This window comes from Pseudonaja textilis, chromosome 2 (assembly GCF_049901715.1).
Source record: "Pseudonaja textilis isolate UNSWEBS1 chromosome 2, rPseTex1.2, whole genome shotgun sequence".
Taxonomy (NCBI): Eukaryota; Metazoa; Chordata; class Lepidosauria; order Squamata; family Elapidae; genus Pseudonaja; species Pseudonaja textilis.
Window position 1 is genome coordinate 237,811,636 of NC_141991.1, and position 21,846 is coordinate 237,833,481.

General features: G+C 36.9%; 1 protein-coding gene across 1 annotated transcript in view; it reads right to left on the reverse strand.

Moving 5' to 3' along the window:
- WDR70 (WD repeat domain 70) overlaps positions 1-21,846 on the reverse strand; it is a 127,755-nt gene that overhangs the window by 74,046 nt on the left and 31,863 nt on the right. Inside the window, exon 9 of the mRNA XM_026715826.2 lies at positions 20,252-20,328. Within this exon, the coding sequence (XP_026571611.1) occupies positions 20,252-20,328 (77 nt within the window). The remainder of the gene's footprint in view (positions 1-20,251; positions 20,329-21,846) is intronic.

A 21,846-nucleotide genomic window follows, 5' to 3' on the forward strand; every position in this document is an offset into this window, starting at 1 on the left:
TAATTCAAGATGATGAAGATAATAATTATCTATTAAGCTTGCATGATGCTGAACTCTCAATGACCTCTGGAGTCACTGTTAATAATTCTGACATTAAAAAAATAAAATATCATTTTAAAAAAATCAATGATAGCTTTTTATTAAGTCTATGATTTGATCAATGATACTGTTATAGAAGTTCTAGGAAGAATTTTCAGACTTAGGAATGAAAACTTTGGTATACCCTATGCAAAGCTTTCATTTCATGGTTTGGATTCAGTGAATATTTTCCAATGAAAGTTATCAGATGCACTGCTGCTAAACAGAACAGTACTAAATATGTAAACTACAAACGTGGGTTAAAAGAACATTTCACCCCACATTTATCATTTTAGCAAAACAATATGAGGCTAGTCATGAAATCAACACACATGGCTAAAATTAGACATCTGAATTAAGTTAAAAGATTAACACAGCAACTTTTGACAAACTTGCTAGAAACATTTCGTGCAAAGCAAAAATCAGGCCTATGATCTCCAAAGGCCCAGAACATCACATTCAGAAGAAGGCTTTATGTTACATACGTTGTGTGCGTGAAGAGAGAAATTTGTGCTGTTAGATTGCAAGTGAAGTAACTAAATATAAAATCTTAATTTAACAGTTTGAAGAATCTCACCCAATAGTGGTCTTTGTTAACTAGCCTCATGCTACAAGGATTCATAACGCTTACAATAATTTCAAGAGGCTAGATGAAACAACTTCCTTAGCAGTCCAACAATTCTATTCTTAGCCTTAGATTAACATAATTATATAATTATTATGAAAGCACCCAAACATAAGAGCTAACTATTTTATCAATCAAATACCTTGGAAGTTGCCATCATTATAGGCTGCTCTCACCCCCATTAACAATAAAAAGTTTGTAATATATTAGGATGGGTGCAGAGGGTTTCCTCTCATTTTTTTTCCTACACACCTAATTATTTAAAGGAATAATCACTGCCCTTTCGTTTCATTTGTTGTGGCAATGAAGAGTTTTTTATCAGAACAGATGGCACCGATGAGCATTCATATTTTGTCTAAATACGATCTGTACATCTAAGTAGATACATAGCTGGTTTGTTCTTTGGAGTCACAATTACTTCTAGATCAGGAGCATCAAATTTGCGGCCCGTGGGCCAGATGTGTCACGCACAAGCCACGCCCAGCTCAGCAAAGGCAAAACCCCATCATGATACATCATGTGATGCAATCGAGTTTGACACTGGTGTTCTAGATAGATGGTTTGTGTTGAGCGCATGACAGTATATTCAGGATTCTGTGTGTCTTTCACACTGAGCACATCCTTGAATGCAGCTGTGTGGAGAATGGGATCTTCCTTGGGAAACCACATTTTTCCCATTGGGAGAAAGGCAAGGTACACTACATTGGGTCCAGTATTACCTGCAGTTACCAAGAACTGTGCCAACAGGTAGAAGACTAACAATGCCCTTTATATTTAAAAATGTAAGTATTTGCAATTATATAGCTGCAATGTGCGTGAAAGAATGCCATGAGAGAACAAACCACCAAGAGAATCAGAAAAGAGAAGCGGGATGATTCAATTTGAACATTTTTCTCATCATTCTGGAACCTTCTCCTGTATTACTGTAATCCTTTTCAAGTTTTCATCGACCTTATTATGTTAAAAAAAAAACCACTTCTATCTCTCTTCATGTAGACTAAAATACCTTTAAAGTGCAAAAGGATACCAGAAGGACTTTTTCAACTTAGCAGCTAGTGTTTTAATCAAGACAAACCCTAGCAATTAACATAAACATACATAGTTTATAAAGACAAAAATAGCTTTACTAAGCCTTTTGTAAACATATAACACTCAACATGAGCCAGAACAATGAGAGCCATTTTTCACAGTTTTGGGCACCAGGTTAGCTGACTTTGCTGGGAAATCTTTTAACTGTTCTTCCTCTATAAGACTTGGATCTGCAAATTGGTGTGACAGTCAAAGAGGGACATGCAACCTTGGGGGTGGTTGGTGGCTTGAGTGTGCTTTCTCTGCCTCTTAATTTATTTACATATTAATTTTTAACTTTATACTTAATTCTGCTTTTAACTCTGTTTTTAATTATGTTTTTATATCACTGTATATTATTATAAATGGCCCAAAGTTACTCAGATGAAATGGGTGATGTAGAAATTTAATAACAAATACCAAAAATTGGATGGGAAGGAGGAGAATGAATTTCTACTTTCAAGCAAGAAAGGTTGTTTGTTTTCTAATTGTACACCTGTCTTTTCCATAAACTACTTGTCCTCAACACTTCTGAGCTTTTTTTGGATTTGGGTAGTAAATTTAGAAGGCAAGCCACAGCATCAGATGTTGCAACTGTCTTACCTTTCAACTGAATTCTCAGCAATGCCTGTACAAAATGTTGGTATTTTAGCACAAAAATATAAGGCCTTTAAAAACTTCTTGCTGATGCAGAATTCATACAGTTTGGGTTTATCTGGTTCTTTGTCCAATTCAAAATGTATACCAACTATTACAAATAAAATATGTATTTATGGAAGATGGAATCTACATGGTCTAGTTCAGTGGTCGCCAATCGGTGGGCTGGGGACCACTGGTGGTCTGCGAGAAAATTTTGGTGGTACGCAGAGAAATGTCCCCCCAAAGCAATTAATCCAGGCTGAGCAGGTACACAAGGTTGTGCCGCCCACATGGCCTGACCACCTGCTGGCCCTCACCCTTCAGCCAAGCGCAAACCTTACCTTGAGTAGAGCCATGTGAGCTGGAACTGGAAGGTAAGACCAATGGCGAGGGAGGGAAATCTGCCCCAGGGTGGCTTGCTGACATTGATGGGGAAGTCAGTCCCATATTCCAGAGCTGCAGTAGTCACAGGACTGGCCCTTTGGTCATCCCAGAGTAGCTCCTCCAGTCCATGGCAGGACGTGCACCCGGGTGGAGGAGCAACTGCTCCAGGATGACCAAAGGGTCAGTCCTTTGACTACTGCAGCTCTGGAATATGGGACTGACTTTCCCACCAACATCAGCAAGCCGCCGTCAGTCAAAATTCATATTAGTGGTCCGTGGGATTTAAAATTATGAGTTTGTTGGTCCCTAAGGTACAAAAGGTTGGCAACCCCTGGTCTAGTTGTTTTATGATAGCAAAGGAAGACCTGCATGTTATCCCAGAGTTCAACCATGGAAGAACAGAACATTTGCCAGTAAGTGCTTAAATCACACTGCCATGTAGCCCATGCACACCTCAATACGGAGAGATTTGACAGGAAAGTTTCCACTACCGCAAAATGAACTCAAGTGCAGATCATCTATCATAATGTTTTCATTTCAAAATAGCCGGTATAACATAATGTAAATTTGAGGTTTCAGACTAGAAACTTCCTAAAGTGCAGAAAGACAAGTAAATGTATTAAACCTTAAAAAAAAATCTTTCTAACAGCTTCAGTGGTAATAAGTGAATGAATAAAAATATAGTGAAGTCAGATACAGAATCCTTTTAAAAGCATTGTTAGCACTGTGTTTTAAAATTAAATATCAAATCAACCAGTTACATCCCCAAATATAAGGCATTATGAACGGCAAAGCTGCAGGCAACTTTGGAAAAATGGACAAAAATTATTTTGTATGTTTACAAAACAAGTGATAAAATTATTACACCGGATAGGAGGTAAAACATCTTTCCAAAGAACCTCAACAAATCAAAATTAACAGAACCTGTCTCCTATATTGAGCCACATGTTTATGAAGAGAACAAACCCATCAGGACAAGATTCAGCAGTCCATCTGCACTGAAAAGACAAAGGCCATTCAGATGAAGGCAGCAAAGTCCATATTTTGGACACAAAGGACCACTGGTTTGAAAGAGGGGTCAAAGAGGCCATCTTTGCCAAATTGAACAGCCCTTTCTCAACCAAGAGGGAGATACACAACATCATCTATTTCCAGGCTACAACACAGTCCTTTCTACAGTTCCAAGGAAGCTCCACATCCATTTGCGCTACTCAGGTGACCCTGACCATACCGATAAACTTCCAGGAGGCCTCAAAGACTCTCTAAAAGCATGCAAATGACCAGCAATCTGCAACAAGTATAAATCCTTCCATTCCCCACCATCCAGTTAGAGCTGAAGAAACTTCTTGAATGAGAAACGAAATATCTTTTTTTTTAAATAAGAAAATCCAGTTACCTCTTGAAAAAAACACCTTTGGGATGACTGAGAATCTCCATAGACACTGAACTGTATAGCAATGCATTCTGAGGACATCTTCAGGAAATAACTATATAGCACCTAACCTGACAGTCTATTATTGGTTCAGTTTAGAAGAATGAAAGACAGTTTTTGATGTAAACAAAGTCGTCATTATAATCTTTACCTATTATAGCACTCTCTGAGAAGTTTACAATGTCAGCCTATTGCCCCCTATTGCCCCTCATTTTACCCACCTCGGAAGGATGAAAGCCGACCTTGAGGCAGTTAGGATCGAACTCCTGGCTATGGGCAGAGTTAGCATGCAATACTGGATTCTAATCACTGTGCCACTATGGCTCCTATAGCTAAATCTTCCCAGATTGCTTAATACTATACAACAAAATGAAAAATGTTACTACATACATGTTGAAGTTTTGGCATGTATTTCAATGTAATCAGATCATAATTTCCTTTCTTTGGGGTGTACCGCCACTGAAATTCCCTTCTTTTTTAATCCACTTTAAAAATATACATATGCACAGTTTTGTTCAACCTGACAGGGAAATTTTTAGGGATACCAGAACATTATAGTATTGTGTGGAAAATGTTCTTACGTGCAAATTTTAAAAATGCAATAAACATAAAGCAATAGTATGAGAACCAGGGTAAAAAGCTTGATATATTTGCACAAAGCCTTTTTGTAGTATTAAGACAAGAATTTCTACAAATACCATTTCATGTTACCTGAAAACTTTTACTTCGTGCAAATAACCTTACTATAAATACTGTTCCGAAAATTCACATCGTTCACAGCCACATTTTTAGAGCTTTGTTATGTAAATAATGTAGGATCTAGGTTAAAATTAGAAAGTTATGCTTCAAGAGGATTCCTCTTAAAGAAAGAAAAGAAATGTAGTTTTCTTACTGTAGATCCAACTGTAATCAGGAGAACAGATTTCTTTTAAAAAAGAGTTCTAGATTGATAGATACAGCTGGAGAAAATCAGGCAATGAGCAGACTAGAATTGCAATTCACCCTGCAGGCTTTGGATGTGTAAAGTTGTTTTTGACCCATTTCAATAAAGGACTCTGATCTCAGATTTGCATTTTGCCATATGCATCCAAAGGGGAAAAAAAACGGGCATTGTTTTTGCAGTGCATAATTTGGTGGCGATCCTGTATGATGGGTGGCATTTTAAAGTGCACATATATACAGAAGGTAAAAGAGAATCATAACTGGAAAGGCTTGAAAATGAAATCTTTCAAACATTGCTGATGGCAATAATATATTTCCTTCCTTGATTTCTGAATAATTTCTGAATATAAGATATAAGACCCATATTCTTTAGGTCTCTAAAGAAGCTGTAACTCAGTAGTTAAGACACATGTTTTCAATTCCAGACATCTTGGGGGCCTGGAGAGCAGAGAGGCACAGCACTGCAGCTGGATTAACCACTTAGCTTGTTTCTAGGTCTCAGGGCTCCAGCCAAGCACTGAGAATAGCAGGGCGCACAGCTAAAATTCCCAAACCCATTCGCAGAATGTTTGGTTTTTGTTTACCAAGCGTTTGCAGTTCTTATGGTGACAATAACAGAGGGAAATATACAAGCAGTATTTCATCGGACTACCGCGAAGCAGCAAAATTCATCTCTATCATGGTCTGGATAATGCATGGAAGGAACTGAAATGACAAGGAAAGTATGGGACAAAGTCTGAGTTCCTCTCTCCTGTGCATTAGCTAAAGCAAAGAGGAAAGCATTTTTGGTTCCCCTTCTTAACTAATTTGCAATAAGCGTTCCAGTTCATTCTCTCTCTATTAGGCTTCTTTTCAAGGAAGTGAACATTATTTTTCCTTGTTTAAAATTTTCTATTTGGCAAGCATAAAGAAACACTCTAGCGACTTTTTTACTTGCTTTGGGGACATGCTGGTAAGCAGAAAAAATAAATGAAAATGATTCCAATAAAGTTGTACACTCCTCCAGAGAAATAATAGTTAGGGTTTTTGCCACTTTTCTGGCATCTAATTTCAAGGAACAATACCTGACTATCTTTCAGCATTTCCTGAGATAGATCCAAGCTATTAATGGCACAAGAAGGCATCTTATTGCTAAATTAAAATGAAACTTATCACTTGTCTGTGCGATACATCAAATTTAAAAAGAATTCCTGCAATAATTCTAGAATCTGGGAACATCAGGTTCATAGCTCAACAGCTATGACACTTACTGGATAACCTTGGGGAAATAATTTCATCTTACTCTAACTTAGTGTCAAGTCCAGAAACGTCAAAGTGAGATTCAATTAAGTCCAGTTCTTTCTTTGCTTATACCTAATGGACAGAATCTTGGCAGATTAAAGTTACAGTCTTTGAACCTAATAGACATAAGCTGGGAGATTTGAGAGGGTGGCTATCCCGAACGTTTTCCTCCCTCCTCCATCCAATTCAGGACGATGCAGTCTCTTGTCTTGGCCCGACCTCTGGAATGTGCTGCCTCTTCCCTGGGAAGTCACGGTGCTACTGCCGACCTTCCCTCCCCCCAGTCCTTGTTCAGCCGCATGTTCCATCACACCTAGAAAACTGCCAGATTATAAACATGTATTCAGAGAAAGAGGATTAAGTGCTATCCAGATCTGAGAAGAAATAAAAGACAAATCTCTCTATATAAAAGCGAAATACCACTCATGCATCATCACAAAATCTCCAGAACCAAAAAGCCTACAAACTTGAAATTTGGCATGTATGTTCCTCTTGGCTTCTAGGTACTCACTAAGAAAGGATTTTTCAAAATGACCATCAGAGCATTAGTATTTCATATAATATTATTAACACGCTCTGATGCCAAGGAGTTTTACTCCCCCTCCCTATCTGAAAAGAAATTTGTTCCAAATGCAAAACACAAGCAGAGGAGTTTCAGTTTCAGAGCAGCAAGCAGCTTTAGTACAGAACAATTGAGCTAAGCCACGCCCAGGCTCCTTGCTTGTCTCCTTGCTCATACAGCAAATACTGTTTCAGTTTCCAAACAGCCCTCAACTCTCACACACTGACAGAATGCTAGCCAGATGAATACCAATGGATGCTGGTAGGCAGAGGCAGAATTTTCCCCCTTTATTTTCTTCCCCCAAAATTAAGCCCAGCCACACAGTTTCATAGGAAAACACGGGTATCGAGCTGGTATGTAATAAATGAATACTTTCATACTGTGGGTCTTTCAGATTCCTATGAATTAGGCAACATGAACCAAAGTGTGGGCAAGGATATTCCTAGGGAAGGACTTTGGACATGAGTCCAGGAGCCCATTCAGAAATGCAGCCTCCAAAGAAAGCCAAACTACCTTACTGTATTTCAAAATATATATCTAACATTCCAAACCCATCTATTAAATCTGGGATCTAACTTCATTAAATTATTGTTTTTCTAGAATTAGAACAATTAAGTTGGACATACTTTCTAATAAATCTTTCGGCCTTAAAGACAATCCATTTTAGTTTATAGAGAATTTTTTGCAATATTACCCTGAGGCCAAGAATAATATGGGAAAGAATAACAAAACTATAAAAGATCTTCCACTGAAATACATAATCTAAGACAACTAAACAAAGATTTAGTAGCTTAATTTTCTGTGCTCTTTGTCTGGAGTCTTTAAATGGTGAAAACAAATGATCTATCTAAGCAAAACTACAGCAATATATGCTGTTTATTCAAATGTCTCACGTCCGCTTTGGTGTGATTTCTCCTTTACTCCAGCTGCTCAGCCTGGCCAATATTAGCTGTGTACAAAGCACAAAATGTTTGTCCAACCACTGTGATGACGCAGAAGGTGTTCAGCTAATAACCTTCATCCTCAGCTTTCTGCACCACAGCAACAGCAATTGATGTACAACAGTGAGAAAATTCTTTTTAAAAATTTCCCCATCTTATTTTGTTATATTATCTAATTATTAGATAATATATTTTAGAATGAGGCAGGGTTAGAGTAATTGAATATGTATCATGAAACTGACAAAGATTTTAGGCAAAATAGCATTTGATATTGCATATAATTTGAAAATTTTCATTTAAGAGAATATTCCTCCAAAGCACTTTATTGGAAGAAAAAAAGATATTAAAAAATAAGATTAATTATTTTGAGCCTTGGTGGCACAGTGGTTAGAGTGCAGTACTGTAGGCTACTTCTGCTGACTGCCTGCTGCCGGCAATTTGGCAATTCAAATCTCACCAGGCTCAAGGTTGACTCAGCCTTCCATCCTTCCGAGGTGAGTAAAATGAGGACCCAGATTGCTGGGGGCAAGAGGCTGACTCTGTAAAATGTTTAGAGAGGGCTGTAAAGCACTGTGAAGTGGTATATAAGTCTAAGTGCTATTGCTATTTTGTTTGAAAATCAGAGTTATTGAAAGTGAAGACATGAAGTAGATTCATTACTACCTTGAGTACTGACATGAATTCAAAGATGAGCCCTAAAATAAATTAACAAAATGTTCATTGGTTGGCAGTTTGCATTAAGAAATATAGTTGGAGAGATTGCTGTATTCCTTTCTTTAAATTTGTCTGTGATATGAAAAATACAAAAGCAAAAAGTAGGAAAAATAGGGGAGGGAAAGGGGAAGGGAAGAGTGCAGAAAAGAAGAGAAAAAGAAAGAAAAGGCATTGACTCCTGAGTCCCTTTGCTACAGTAAAATAAGATAGGAGCATCCAATCTCAACTTTTTACTTTTACATAGTAGCAGGGGTGGGATTCTACCTGGTCAGAATGGTTCTATAGAACCAGTTGTTACGATTCTGCGCAGTTTGGAGAACTGGCAAATCACCACTGGCTGGCGGGGCCCTCCCCTCCCACTCATTCCTTACCAACTTGCCTGCCTTGTGCCTTCACCTAATTTTGGGTAAGTTGCTATTTTAACTTTTTTTTCCCCCTGACCACCAGCTGTTCAGACTATCAGCTATGCTGGGAGATTTAGATTAGCTAGAAAGCAGGAAATAGTTGGATTTCTTGCTTTCTAGCTAATCTAAAAGCAGAACTGAATCTTCCTTAGGACCGAAGCTTCTATTTTTCAGCGCAGACCGAAAAAGATTGCAGATTGCAGAAACATAGGTCTCTAAGTGAATCTGTGAGCAACTCAATCTGCCTGCCTGCTTTGCCTGATTTTGGATAAAAGTTGCTTTTTTAAAATAAAAAACTCAGTGTTTACATACATGGTGTGTTGTCAATTAATTTTCTGAGTTTGCTTGCAAGCAAATTTTATGTGATAGGCTCAGGCAGCAGATTGCAGAAACATAGATCTCTGAGTGAATCTGTGATTCTGTGAGCAACTCAATCTGCCTGCCTGCTTTGCCTGATTTTGGGTAAAAGTTGCTTTTTTTAAAATAAAAAATTCAATATTTAAATAAATATTTACAATATTTACATACAAGCCATGCCCACCCAGTTACATGACCACAAAGATACACCCACAAATTAGGCCATGCCCACAGAATTGGTTGTTAAGAAATTTGAATCCCAGCCCTGCATAGTAGTATAAATTAGCCATTTCTATATCAACAAATCTATCTAATTGGTAAAATCCAAAATCCAAATCAAATCAAGCACAACTTCCAGAAGCAGTTTCCAAGTATTCCAACAAAAGAACCTTATTCCTACTTCATAGCATAAGATGTTTGGAACTGCTTTATAGCCTCAGGACTTGGACAACTGTCAGACATTGATGGAACAATTGTACTAGCAAACTCCGTAGGAGTATATCAGCAACACAAGGTGATGCTTAAACACATATGGATCATAAAGAATGACAATGACAAACCACAAAATCTACAACAGAATAGCTAAAGCAGGACACTTCTGGGGATAGCCAAGTTAAATCCTGACCTAATTCAAATTGAAATGTACAGTCAAACCTGAAGACAGCAGTTCATGGATAGCCTCCAAATATCATCAAGTAAAGCAGTTGTAAAGTATGAGCCAAAATATATCTATGACAATGTTCGGGATTCATCAACAAATATTGCTGCCAAAGCAAGTGCATTTAAAACATTATGGTATTAAATGTTCATGATTTTTTTCCCAACAAAAAACAGTAAATGTCAGTTTTCATTAAAGATACGGCCAGTACAGAGTTTTGTATATTGTTTCTTTCACCAAAATGTCTACCTATCCTCATGTGTTAAGATAAAACTTTGACCACACTTTATATTGTGGTCGTGTAGGATTACAGATAGCTCTCTCACCATGATACCTTCTGATTAGGGGTAAGATCTTCAAATAGTACTTGCAGGAGAACAGCAGTGGGATGAAAGCATGTTCTCTATTTTCTGCTTGAGAACACTGCAGAAGCTTCTGGTTGGGCACTATGAGAAACAAAGCACTGACCTAAGATATGCCCTGGCCTGATCAAGCAGGATTTTCATGTTCTTAGACGGAAAGGCTCACTAAAGCCATCAAGTCAACTGATAGGGATGTTAGCTAAATTGTATTCCCAAGATAAGACTATATCAAAATAGAGTGTTCTATATTTCTCCAACAAGGTGAATGCCAACTTGGTAAAGGAGTATTTAGCAAATGTTAAGATATGAGTTTGATATGCCAAAAATTCCTAAGCATAATTTTAGCCTCTCAAGTTAAAATGCATTATTTTAGTTATAAGGTGTCCAGAGATGCCCTTCAAAACAACTGTTCAGAACAGGTTATGACAAAATAATTACAAGTGATGCTTGAGAACCTCCAAAGATGGATAAAAACTGGCAAAAGGCAGCTTATGATGCCATTATTCATTAGGGGGTCAAAAAACGAAGGAAGTTTAAATTCTCATCAGTACAGGTAGTCCTTGACTTACAATATTTTTTAGTGACTGCTCAAAGTTACACTACTGAAAAATGTGACCTATGACTGTTTTTCACAGTTACAACTTTTCCAGCATCCTGATGATCATGTGATCAAAATTAAGTGACAGGTTCTGACATTTTTGGCAATTGGTTCATATTTATGACCGTTGCTGTCTCCCAATGTCATGTGATCATCTTTTAACAAGCAAAGTTTAGTTCATTTAACAACCAGACTATTAACTTATGAACTGCAGTCATTCACTTAACAACTATGGCAAGAAAGGTGTTAAAATAGGGCAAAACTTACTTAACAAATGTCTCACTTAACAACAGATGTATTGGGCTCAATTGTGGTCATAAGTTGAGGACTACCTGCATGCATAGCCCCAATGTGTCACTTGTATAATTCCATCCTTTAGTTAAGGTTCTACTTCCACTGACCTAGATAAAAACTATGAGACTAAACCATTTCTCATCTTTACACCTAACTTACCTCATAAGGCAGGGGTGTCAAACTCAATTTCACTGAGGGCTGCATCGGGATTGTATCTGATCTTGGGGAGATGTGGTGGGCATTGACAGGGTGGGGATGGCCAGCTCGACGTCACTCATATTGGGGCGCCTGTGGTGGCCTGACCAGTCTGCCAGTGAAAATGGGCTCCCGAGCTCCGTTTTCAGCTGTGATGGCCTCCTGCAACCCTCTGCCAGAGAAAACGGAGCTCAGGAGGGCTGCACGTGACCCTCCAGAGCTCTTGATTTTTGCTGGCAGAAGGCACCCCAGGCTGGTCCCTTTTTCCAAGGCAGTCCCGCAGGCCAAATCTAAGCACCCTGCAGGCTGGATCTGGCCCCAGAGCCTTGGGTTGGACACCCCTGTCGTACGGTTAACATGAAGACAGAATATCGGGAGATGAGAACATTGCTGCCTTGAATTCTTCAGAGAAAAGTGAGGTTAAAAATGGAATATATAAAACATGTGTCAGTGAAAACCGAAAACCTAACTTCAAATGTATTATTAAGACAGCCTTAGGAAGTAGAACAGAACCTGTTTTGTTTTGAAAAGTTGTCCAAGTACTAACCTGTGCAGCTAAGAGGTGGAAAGAGGCAGATCCTGTAAAGGATTTTTCTACAATAAACCAGCTGTAAGATAAACTACACTACTGACTCAGATGACAAATCACAAAACACAAGACTGCTACATTTCAAGGTTGGCTGCAATTCTATTTCTGAAGGGGGGCTGTGGGGTGTGGAAGAGAGAAGCTAGGGACGTAGAACACCTGCTGCATGGGAATTTAATAGCACTCAGTTCCATCTTGCTTATTCACAAGAAAAATCATCACGTATAGTAAGAAAAAAGCCAGATAGACCAACGTTCCTTGACAATTCAATTCTTATTCTCGTTTTGGTTTCATATGAAAGCTCCAAAATTTGGAGATCCCATAAATTATCTTCTGCCTATTATTGAATTTCAAAAAGTGAATGTTGACCGATGCAGGAATATCACTGGGCTAACATGAAATACAAAGATAGCATTCATAAAATTCCAAACTTTTCAGTTCTGCAGACTATTTATATGTTTTCCCCTACATTTTCCTTTATTTTATAACTAGGCCAAGTCACACAGCATATTTGAAATCCTGGTTTATTTGCAATACGCACAAAATCAATGGTCAGCAGAAAGTCCTCAGAATGCTTTCCACATTAAAGCAAGTTAACTATGGTAGATTAGCCTTCCATAGAATCAGTTAGAACCTATGAATAGTTTTAGCTTAAATTAGCTATTGGCTATAATTTACTGCCTAAAACTTTGATCGCACAGAAATGGTGTCTGCAATGTCTCTGGTTTGCAATTTTAGCTTTTGGATGTTAAATTCAGATGTTCTTTTATTTCTTCAGTGACAACCCATTAGCCATGTTCATATGGCATTTTAAAACAATGTTTGTAGGTTAATAAATCACAGCATGAATGGGTAGCAGCATGATACATACAGCCTGATGTTCCAACTTTACTTGTCCTAGGTTCCGAGATCAACTCTGTTATCTACTTTTACAAAAGTAGAAATGAAGGAGTGAATGAGTTGTGTATAGCAGCATGAAGTAGGGATTTGAAGATAATATCACTTTCAGCTGCCTCTTTTCAGTTCTAAATGTATTCAGGTCGTTCAAACTCTCTTCATAAGCATTAAATTGCAATATCTTTTTTAAAGCCAGATAAAGCACAACTCATTTTATATTGTCTAATACTACTGTTTTATAAGACATCCACTCTCTTTCTCTCTATTCAACATTGTCACTTCATTATGCTGTTGCAAATTTTCTGCATTTTTATACATAAATCTGATAATACACTTTACATTACATAGTGCACTATATTCTGTTCATACATTTTAATTTGGGGAAAGGACTTTTAGTCACAGGACCAAATGATCATTTGTGCCAAAACCTAGACCATCTTTTCAATTGACATAATTTAGAAAGTGTGAAAAAGATTAGAGGGTGGACTTAAAGCTAACGTCAAGGAGCTAGCTAGTGTTCCATCTTCTTGAAAAATTCAATCTGATACTAAAACCACTTATTGGTAAAGGAATAGATGGCATCTTAAATTATTTCATAATACAGGCAAGTATCAGTCTTATTTACTATATATAATTATGTGGGCAATAACAGATAGTTTGAAGTCTGATTCTCCTCCACCTACCTTATTCATTTGCTCCAAATGCTTGAGTAATTTTTAACCAAAGAACTACCTTGGTCACTCAATTTAACTAATACAGAGCTAGTATCAAAGTTATCACTACATGATAACTTCTAACATAAGTTCACCCCCTGCTGGCCACAAATATAGAAAAAAAAATAAACAGCTATTAATTGGTTTTCTGCCTCTTCCCTATTCAAAATAAATAAACAAACAGAAAATGACTGTTCCTCTTACCTAGCTTGTATACTTATTATTAAACATCTTTTAGCTAAACAGCATCAGGAGCAATTTAGAGATATCATCACTAATCCTTCTAGTCAGCCCTCAGACTCAAAGGCTAAATCAACCAATAATACAGACTGGACTCAGAAATAGTCCAACTATAGGATTAAGTCAATGACATTTTAAACCTCTTAAACGATAGCTATAAAAACAGAAAGCAGGTAAACCGTGAAATTTCCTTCTCAGAAAAAGTGGCTTTTGGAATTTTATTGCTGGTCAGCCGCATGACCTTTCACAGGGCAATTGGTGGGACTTAAGGAAAGAAAGACTTTGATCCAGGACTAAAAATGGTGGTGGTGAAAAAAAATACAGGGGAGAAACAGCGGTTTACCAATTCTCTAATGCTTAGCAGTTACAAGTCTTATTGCAACCTGCTAGGACAGAAGTTGTTCAGATAGCCTAATGGAACAGGCAGTGAGAGCTTCCCTCAGCATTTTTACTCATTACAGGGCAGAAATTACACATTTACACAGTGGTAGTAAAGAAACGGATTTTCAGTTAAGCAGAGGTCACTAGCATAGCCTTTCATACACAAAAGGTTTTTTTTATTTCCCATGTTTCATCAGAGCAATATTTCGTCCTACTTCCAGCATAAAAGGCCTGATTTGGAATCAGAAGGCTTCACTATCACTTTGTTATAAAGCACTAGGAAGGTTTGGAACCAAACAGTAGAAAAATATCAGAAACAAAACTAATCAATAAATATTTCTTCCTAAACCACATTATCAGATAGGAATGCTATTTTTCTTTTTAATGACAATTCAGCTGCTGCCAGATTGAATGGCCCATAAGCTTTAGGTACATAAAACAGTAGAACTTAACAAGGTATGGAACTGGTATGATAGGATTTATGGCGGTATCACTTTCAGGGTGCAATGGCAATGAAATATTAACCGCTATATGCTGGTCTTGTTACAAATGTGGAGACCACCAGACTAGCACTTAGGATGCTCCTGCTTTTTCCTCACATAACAATCTGAGGGTCCCAAAGGTGCTTTTTCAAAAGCGACTGGGCTTCCTTTGTTTTAGCTCGAAGATGTTTTGCTTCACATCCAAGACGTTTCTTCAGTTCTGATTGGAAAAATTTCAGTCAGAACTGAAGAAGCTTGTTGGATGAGAAGAGAAATGTCTACAAGCAAAAACAAAGGAAGTACAGTTGCCTTTGAAAAAGCACCTCCGGGACAATCATGACCTGGATGATTGAGAATCTCCACAGACAACAATCTGAGGGGATACAATACTCTTCTATTGCTCAAACTAAGATGTGAGATAAATGACAAGAGACAGCTTACTTGGGAATTTCATGGATTCCTCATCTCTAGCGCACGTGTGATTTAATTCAAGACTACTGATGTACACTCACACATTAATTTGAATTTGAAGCATTTAAAGAGAGGAAAAATTCTTAAGGAATATGGATCTGTATTTCCCAATCTAAGCATCTGCTTATAGATATTTTATACATTTATTATTTTATTCATTTATTAAATAAATATCTACCTTATAATTAATAACTGCTTCATTTATAAATAAATAATTACGGTGATTCAGAGAATATAGTGCCAATATAAATAGGTAGCAGATGGGATAAGAAGACCTCATCCCTGTCCCATCCAGCTCTTAGCTCTTTCAGTTTGGTTTTAGTACAGTTCTTGATAATATTTGAACTCTGTGTTGTTCAAATATTTTACCTATATAAAACAGCCCATATTCTTAACTATAGTTGCCATAGTTATAGAACTGATTATGGTATATTTTACAAAGACATTTGGTAGCTTTTAAGAACATCTTTCTATTGTAGTTATTTGTTAATTTATTAAAAAATATGCACTCATTTGATTTGATTTTTCGTGTTTTTCACTGATTTCTTAAACTAACACTCAAAACTATTTTAAAAAAATAAGATAAATTGATTGTTCCTCAGAACGAAAGCCATGTCTCATAGATTATTGGCTACCTGTAATAACAATGCATTATTTCCTCGGGCATTACATATATCCCCCCAAAGAATATGGTGAATTTGTTTCCATTAGCCACTCAGAAAGCAAACTGCCAAGAAAAACAGAGATTTTGGGAATAACCTTGGAGTTCTTATTCTTGAAAGTGATGGAAACCAGAAATTTTTAGGAGACCAATTCTCTCTCTAAAAACATAAAGGCTGTTAATATTTACACAGCATATGAACACCACCAACCAGCAGTCAGCATATGTAAGAACATTTGTTGTAAACAATTCGGTATCCAAAAACTAACACGTAGCCAAAAAGAAAATGGATGATGTGAAAAATAACCATGAAACATTGAAGCAACTAATGGAAACATATAAATCAAGCATTCAATTTTGTATATTTATGTTTTTAGTTAAAAGGAAACAGAAAAGGTCTTATCACCATCACTAGGAGGGATACAGAAATACAAATCTTTAGTTCTGTGAAGATAAATTCCAATGACTGCCAACAGTTGAAGAAATGAGATGAATACAGATATTGCAAGCCCATTTCATGACTACTGTAAGTTCTACATACAATGCTGCATAACCTGTGATCAATGCCATTCACTATCAGGATGCTATGAATGTATAATTGGATTTATTCATAACTAAGACATAAAATTGTTAAGTAAACATTCATCTCATGTAATGCTGAAATATCACAACCAAATATATGAATTTCTAGAAAAGCTTGAGAGGTTGCTTAATTTTCTGAAAGGAATGTGGCACACAGAGAAATTCCCTTCTGCAAGATATAATGAGGGCCACCTAACTTTTTTTTTTGTGAATTTGAAGAAAGTTTACAAATCTCAAATAAATCACATTTAAGTCAAACACTGCCCTGGATTCCGTTTAAGAGCTCTTTAATTATCATATGTCTAAGAGAAATTGTTCATATTTTTATAGAAGGAATTAAAATATTTTTATGAAATTATACCTTTAGCTTTACTTTACTTGTTAAAAAAGCTGCTAAGAAATTATTAATTTTTCCCTCTAACCAATGTAAGGTATTTTGTTATGAAATATTAAAATATTGACTGAAAGTCTATGAATTCTTTTTGATTTTCCATAACCCTGCAGTACTATATTCAATAGAGTCGTCTACATAGTTCAAGAGATTCAGATTAAGAAAATCAATTTAAAAAACTGTGCAATGTCTTTATTGAATGCCAACATTCACTGTTTTGTTTTGTTTTTGAAAAAGCGTTATGAAGCCCTAGGATAATCACTGTACTGAATACATAGGTACTACTTTAGCCACACTGTGCAGGGGGCCCAAAAAGGCAGAGATGAGGTGGGGAGATAATCCGGGTTTCCATGTAGCTTAAAATTAAATGTAGTATGGAATATGAAATTGTACCCTATGCCATCTTTTGCAGCAGGCAGATTCTGTGTGGCAGGCTTGGTCTCATTGATTGATTGGTTATGTGTCTTCAAGTTGGTTAGTGATTATATAGTGATTACATAGACAGACTTTATCCAGGAAGATTTCTCCCCATATCTATATCCAGTCCGTGGTAGGATTACACAGCCTTCTATTTATTTGGCCAAACAACCAAATATTTGCAACTTGGAAAACAACAAAAACATCTACCTTTCAAGAACTTCACACGCAGTGAAAGAGTGCTTGGAAAACCCATTGTTAAAGTACAGTTAATGTCTGAGTAAGTTTTCACTTCAATTAGCATGAAAAGTAATTCTGTCATTCTGACAAATTACTCCTGTTAATCTATAAAATGTCTGGTAATGCACCGCTGCACCTAAAGTCCTAACTTTTGGCATGTGAACATACAAATCTTACTGCCAGCAGTGACTTGCTTCAAATGTTTTTTTTTATTACGTAAGGCAGTTTGGAGTTTGGGGGAATAAAATTATATATCCATTCGTGTTTACATGAGTTTTACACAATTAAGCAGACTAAAAGATGCAGCATTAAATGAACCCATATTTGGTATAGCTACCAAACATATAGGGGGAAAAAACAGGAAAGGTTAGACATTTATATATCTTTTTCCAATGTCAAAAGCCATCTTCCAAGAAAAAAAACTCTAAGTTTTAAATTGATGCAATGATAACATTCTTAATGCTTGTAACCCTAAGTGACCAAAATGATTAGTTCGAAACTTAATGGGTTTTGAAATGTTAAGAATTTTCTTGTCTTTTTCTGCTGAGAACAGAACATTCATAATATCTTATTGGGCTTAGAAACAATAACAAATCCTCCAGACACATTTGATTCTGTTATTGTTTTAATTGTCTAAACATCAATCTCTTTAAGTTCCTATCATGGGAGTTTTAAATAATTGGGTCATAAAGACCTAAGAATAAGTACTCAGTGATGGAAAACTCCTGTCTGAAGGATTTCCTCTTGCATTTCAAGCAACTTCATAGTTTTCTTTTGTGCCCTTGTGTATTTCAAAAGGTCTTTCAGAATTAAAAAGGACTACAGACAGTCTTTGAGACAACTAAGCTCAACATTTATGTTGCTAAGTGGGCAAAGTTGTTACTTGAAATTTGCCCCATTTTATAATCTTTCTTGCCACAGTTTTTTAAGTGAATCTGGCTTCCCATTGACTTTGACTCTGAGAAGGTTGCAAAAGGTGACTGCATGACCCGAGGATGCTGCAACTATCATAAATATGAGTCAGTTGCCAAGTGTCTGAATTATGATCATGCAACCATAGGGATGCTGCAATGGCGAAAAGTCACTTTTTCAGTGTCATTGTAACTTTGAACAGTCACTAAATAAACTATTGTATGTCGAAAATTAAATGCAAGAGCCATTTGTAATAGTATGGTGAATCATAATTTTAAAGCATATTTTGGCATAATACCTAATTTTCAAATCTAAAACAGGAGCAGAAATCACCGGCAGAGTAAGGGTATATTATCTGAAATCTGAGGATTATAATGACCTTTCCCCTGAAGCCTTGGCTCTGGCTTCCACCTGCTCTCCAAAACTTTCCACCAAGTAGATCAAGGGTGTCCAATCTTGCTGGCTGGGGAATTCTGAGACATCCAGAAGTCTTAAAGTCACGGTTGGACATTGCTGAGGTAGAAGTTGTGAATACCCACAGCAGGGAGAAGTACCAGGCTGACATGCTTAATCTCAAGAAGATTCAGATCAGGTTAGAATCTAACTAGAAATCCTAGGGTTGCAGATTAGATTAGAAAATTGCAACAATATTCTGAGGGAAGGCAATGGCAAACCACATTCATTCAAATTTCTAGATTCTAAAAATATTTCTATATTTTTGCCTAGAAAACTAGATGGATATGGCTAAGATGTCATTAAGAGTTAAAATCAACTCAAAGAAGGCTGTACTTTAAGGCACTATTAATGTGACAGAGGGGGAAAATATTGAATTATTAAATTCAAGGAGGATAATATGTATTATTTTTTGCTTTAATTTTTATTAAATGAAAATGAAATAATTGTCATTGTCATTGTCATTGTCATTGTTGTTGTTGTTATTATTATTATTATTATTATTTTATGTATTTATTTATTTATTCCTTCCTTCCTTCCTTCCTTAAGAATGCAAGAGACATGGTGGCTCACTGGCTTAAAAGCCACTGGAGAAGGTCTAAACTCTGGCAGTTTGAGTCCTACCATTCTGAGACAGAGTGAGCTCCTGTCACTTGCCTCAGTTCCTGCCAACCTAGCAGTTTGAAAGCATGTAACTGCAAGTAGATAAACAGGTACCCCTTTGGTAGGAAGGTTAATAGCATTCCGTGTCTTGCCATATGCTTTGCGCTGTGGAGTTATGTCATATTTTCATATGCCACGGAAACATCTTTGGACAAAACTGGCTCAATAGCTTAAAGAAGCAGAGATGTCTACCACCCCCTAAAGTTGGTTACAACTAGCAGAATAACACCCTCATGGACTCCTTTAAGAATGCAGCTTGAAATATTATTTGAAAGCCAAGATCTTTAATCCTAAAAAGGTTACGTATCTTATTTTAGAGCAATAATTTCTATTGATAATAATTACTGAATAATTCTAAGAACTACATCAAGGAAAAAGAAGCTAAGCAAAAGATATACAAAATAGGTAGCAGTTCTTCTTAACTATGCCTAGCCTTTATATTTGCTGTTAAATATGAATTGAGCTTCCAAAATTAAGAGATATAACATATGAATCTTTCATAAACTAGCTTTAGAGCTAATTAGTATCCTTTACCCAGTTGGTAAACATCTTAAATTCTGCAAAGTAAATAAATGTCAGGAATTCAAAATAGAAAGTTTACTTTTTGAATACTTGAAAAATTACTTACCCATCATTAGAACATGTTAAAAACTCTTCTTTTAATTTTGGATGCCAACAGCCTGAATTAAGCATTGCTGTGTGTCCCTAGAATGAGGAACAGAAGATGTAAATATAATACATAATAAGCTGTTTAACCAAACCATTTATTTGTTCTCTTCTTTTCCAAATACTGTAACAAGCAAACATAATTCTTATCCAATATTTTGTAGAAGCACAGTGGCACGCATGGTTAGGATGCTAGTTTAACAAGCAGCAAGCTCTTGTTCGAGACCCGAGTGCTGTCATGGGGTGGGGTGAGCTCCTGTCCTTTGCTCCTGCAGGGGACATGAAAGGAACCCTCAACTAGTCATCCCCCTGGCAACAGTGATGTCACCTGCTAATCCTTTCAATCTGGAAGCGCCTTGGTGCCTCCAACCCAAATGAAAAATCCAATACCCTTACAAACGTTATTGAAAACTAGAATAAGGAGGATAATCTTGCAACCGTTCATGTACTCAAGCATTGATATCTTTCCATAGTTACTTCTTACTTTTTAAAATTCCACTCAGAATCTATATAAATCATTTATACTATCAGCAACAAAAAGTTCTAGTGAAAAGGCAATGTAAAAACACAACTATTTTAACTACCTTCATAAAAGTATCTAATAAGGAAACCTGAAATGGAAACTTGCTCTATCTTCCTCTCAGTTATACTTTCAAAATATCTCTACAGGTAATCCTTGATTTACAATCATTCATCTCCCAACTATTCAAAGTTAGAACAGCACTAAAAACAGTGGCTTATGACCAGTCTTCACACATATGACTGTCGCAGTATCCCCATGGATCACATCATCAAAATTTTGTCAACCCGCATGTATATACGATGGTTGCAGCATCCCTGAGATTATGTGATCACCATTTGCAATCTTTCCAGACGGCTTCCAACAAACTATATCAATAGCAAAAGCTGGATTCTCTTAACAACCCCATGATCAGGAGTGGGATGCTATCAGTTCTGCCCGGCTCTATAGAACTGATAGCTCTTAAGAGCAGCAGACACTGAACTGGTCCTGTGTTTGCTGCTGTTTGGCTCTTACCTGCCCTTTACTTCCTGCTTTTCCAACCTCAGCTGCTTTGCGCAGCACAGCTGAGGTTGAAAAAGCAGGAAAAAAGTGGCTTTTCAAATGTTGTGCACCCGCGCACAGCACTTTTCAGCTGTCTGGGCGGCAGCTTAAGGTTTTTTACACACGCGTGCAGCATGTAAAACGTAGTCACTTAACTTGTAGTAACACCGGTTGAATCCCACCCCTGTCCATGATTCATTTAAAACTGCAGTGATTAGCTTAACTACCATCGTGAAAAGGTCATGAAACTGAGCGTGACTTATTTAACAACCACTTTGCTTAGCAACAGAAATTCCAGTCTCACTTGCAGTTGTATGTCGAGGTCTACCTGTACAGAATTAAGAGATAAAACTCCTTATTCAACCCTAACTTTCTCTTCAATGCTGCTCTTTACTATTCCTTCCATGCCAGACCCATTAGCCAGTGATCCAATGGCCTTACAAGTTTGTCCTTTACCCTGGGCAATTTAAAGTGAGATTTTCTTTCTTTTTTGA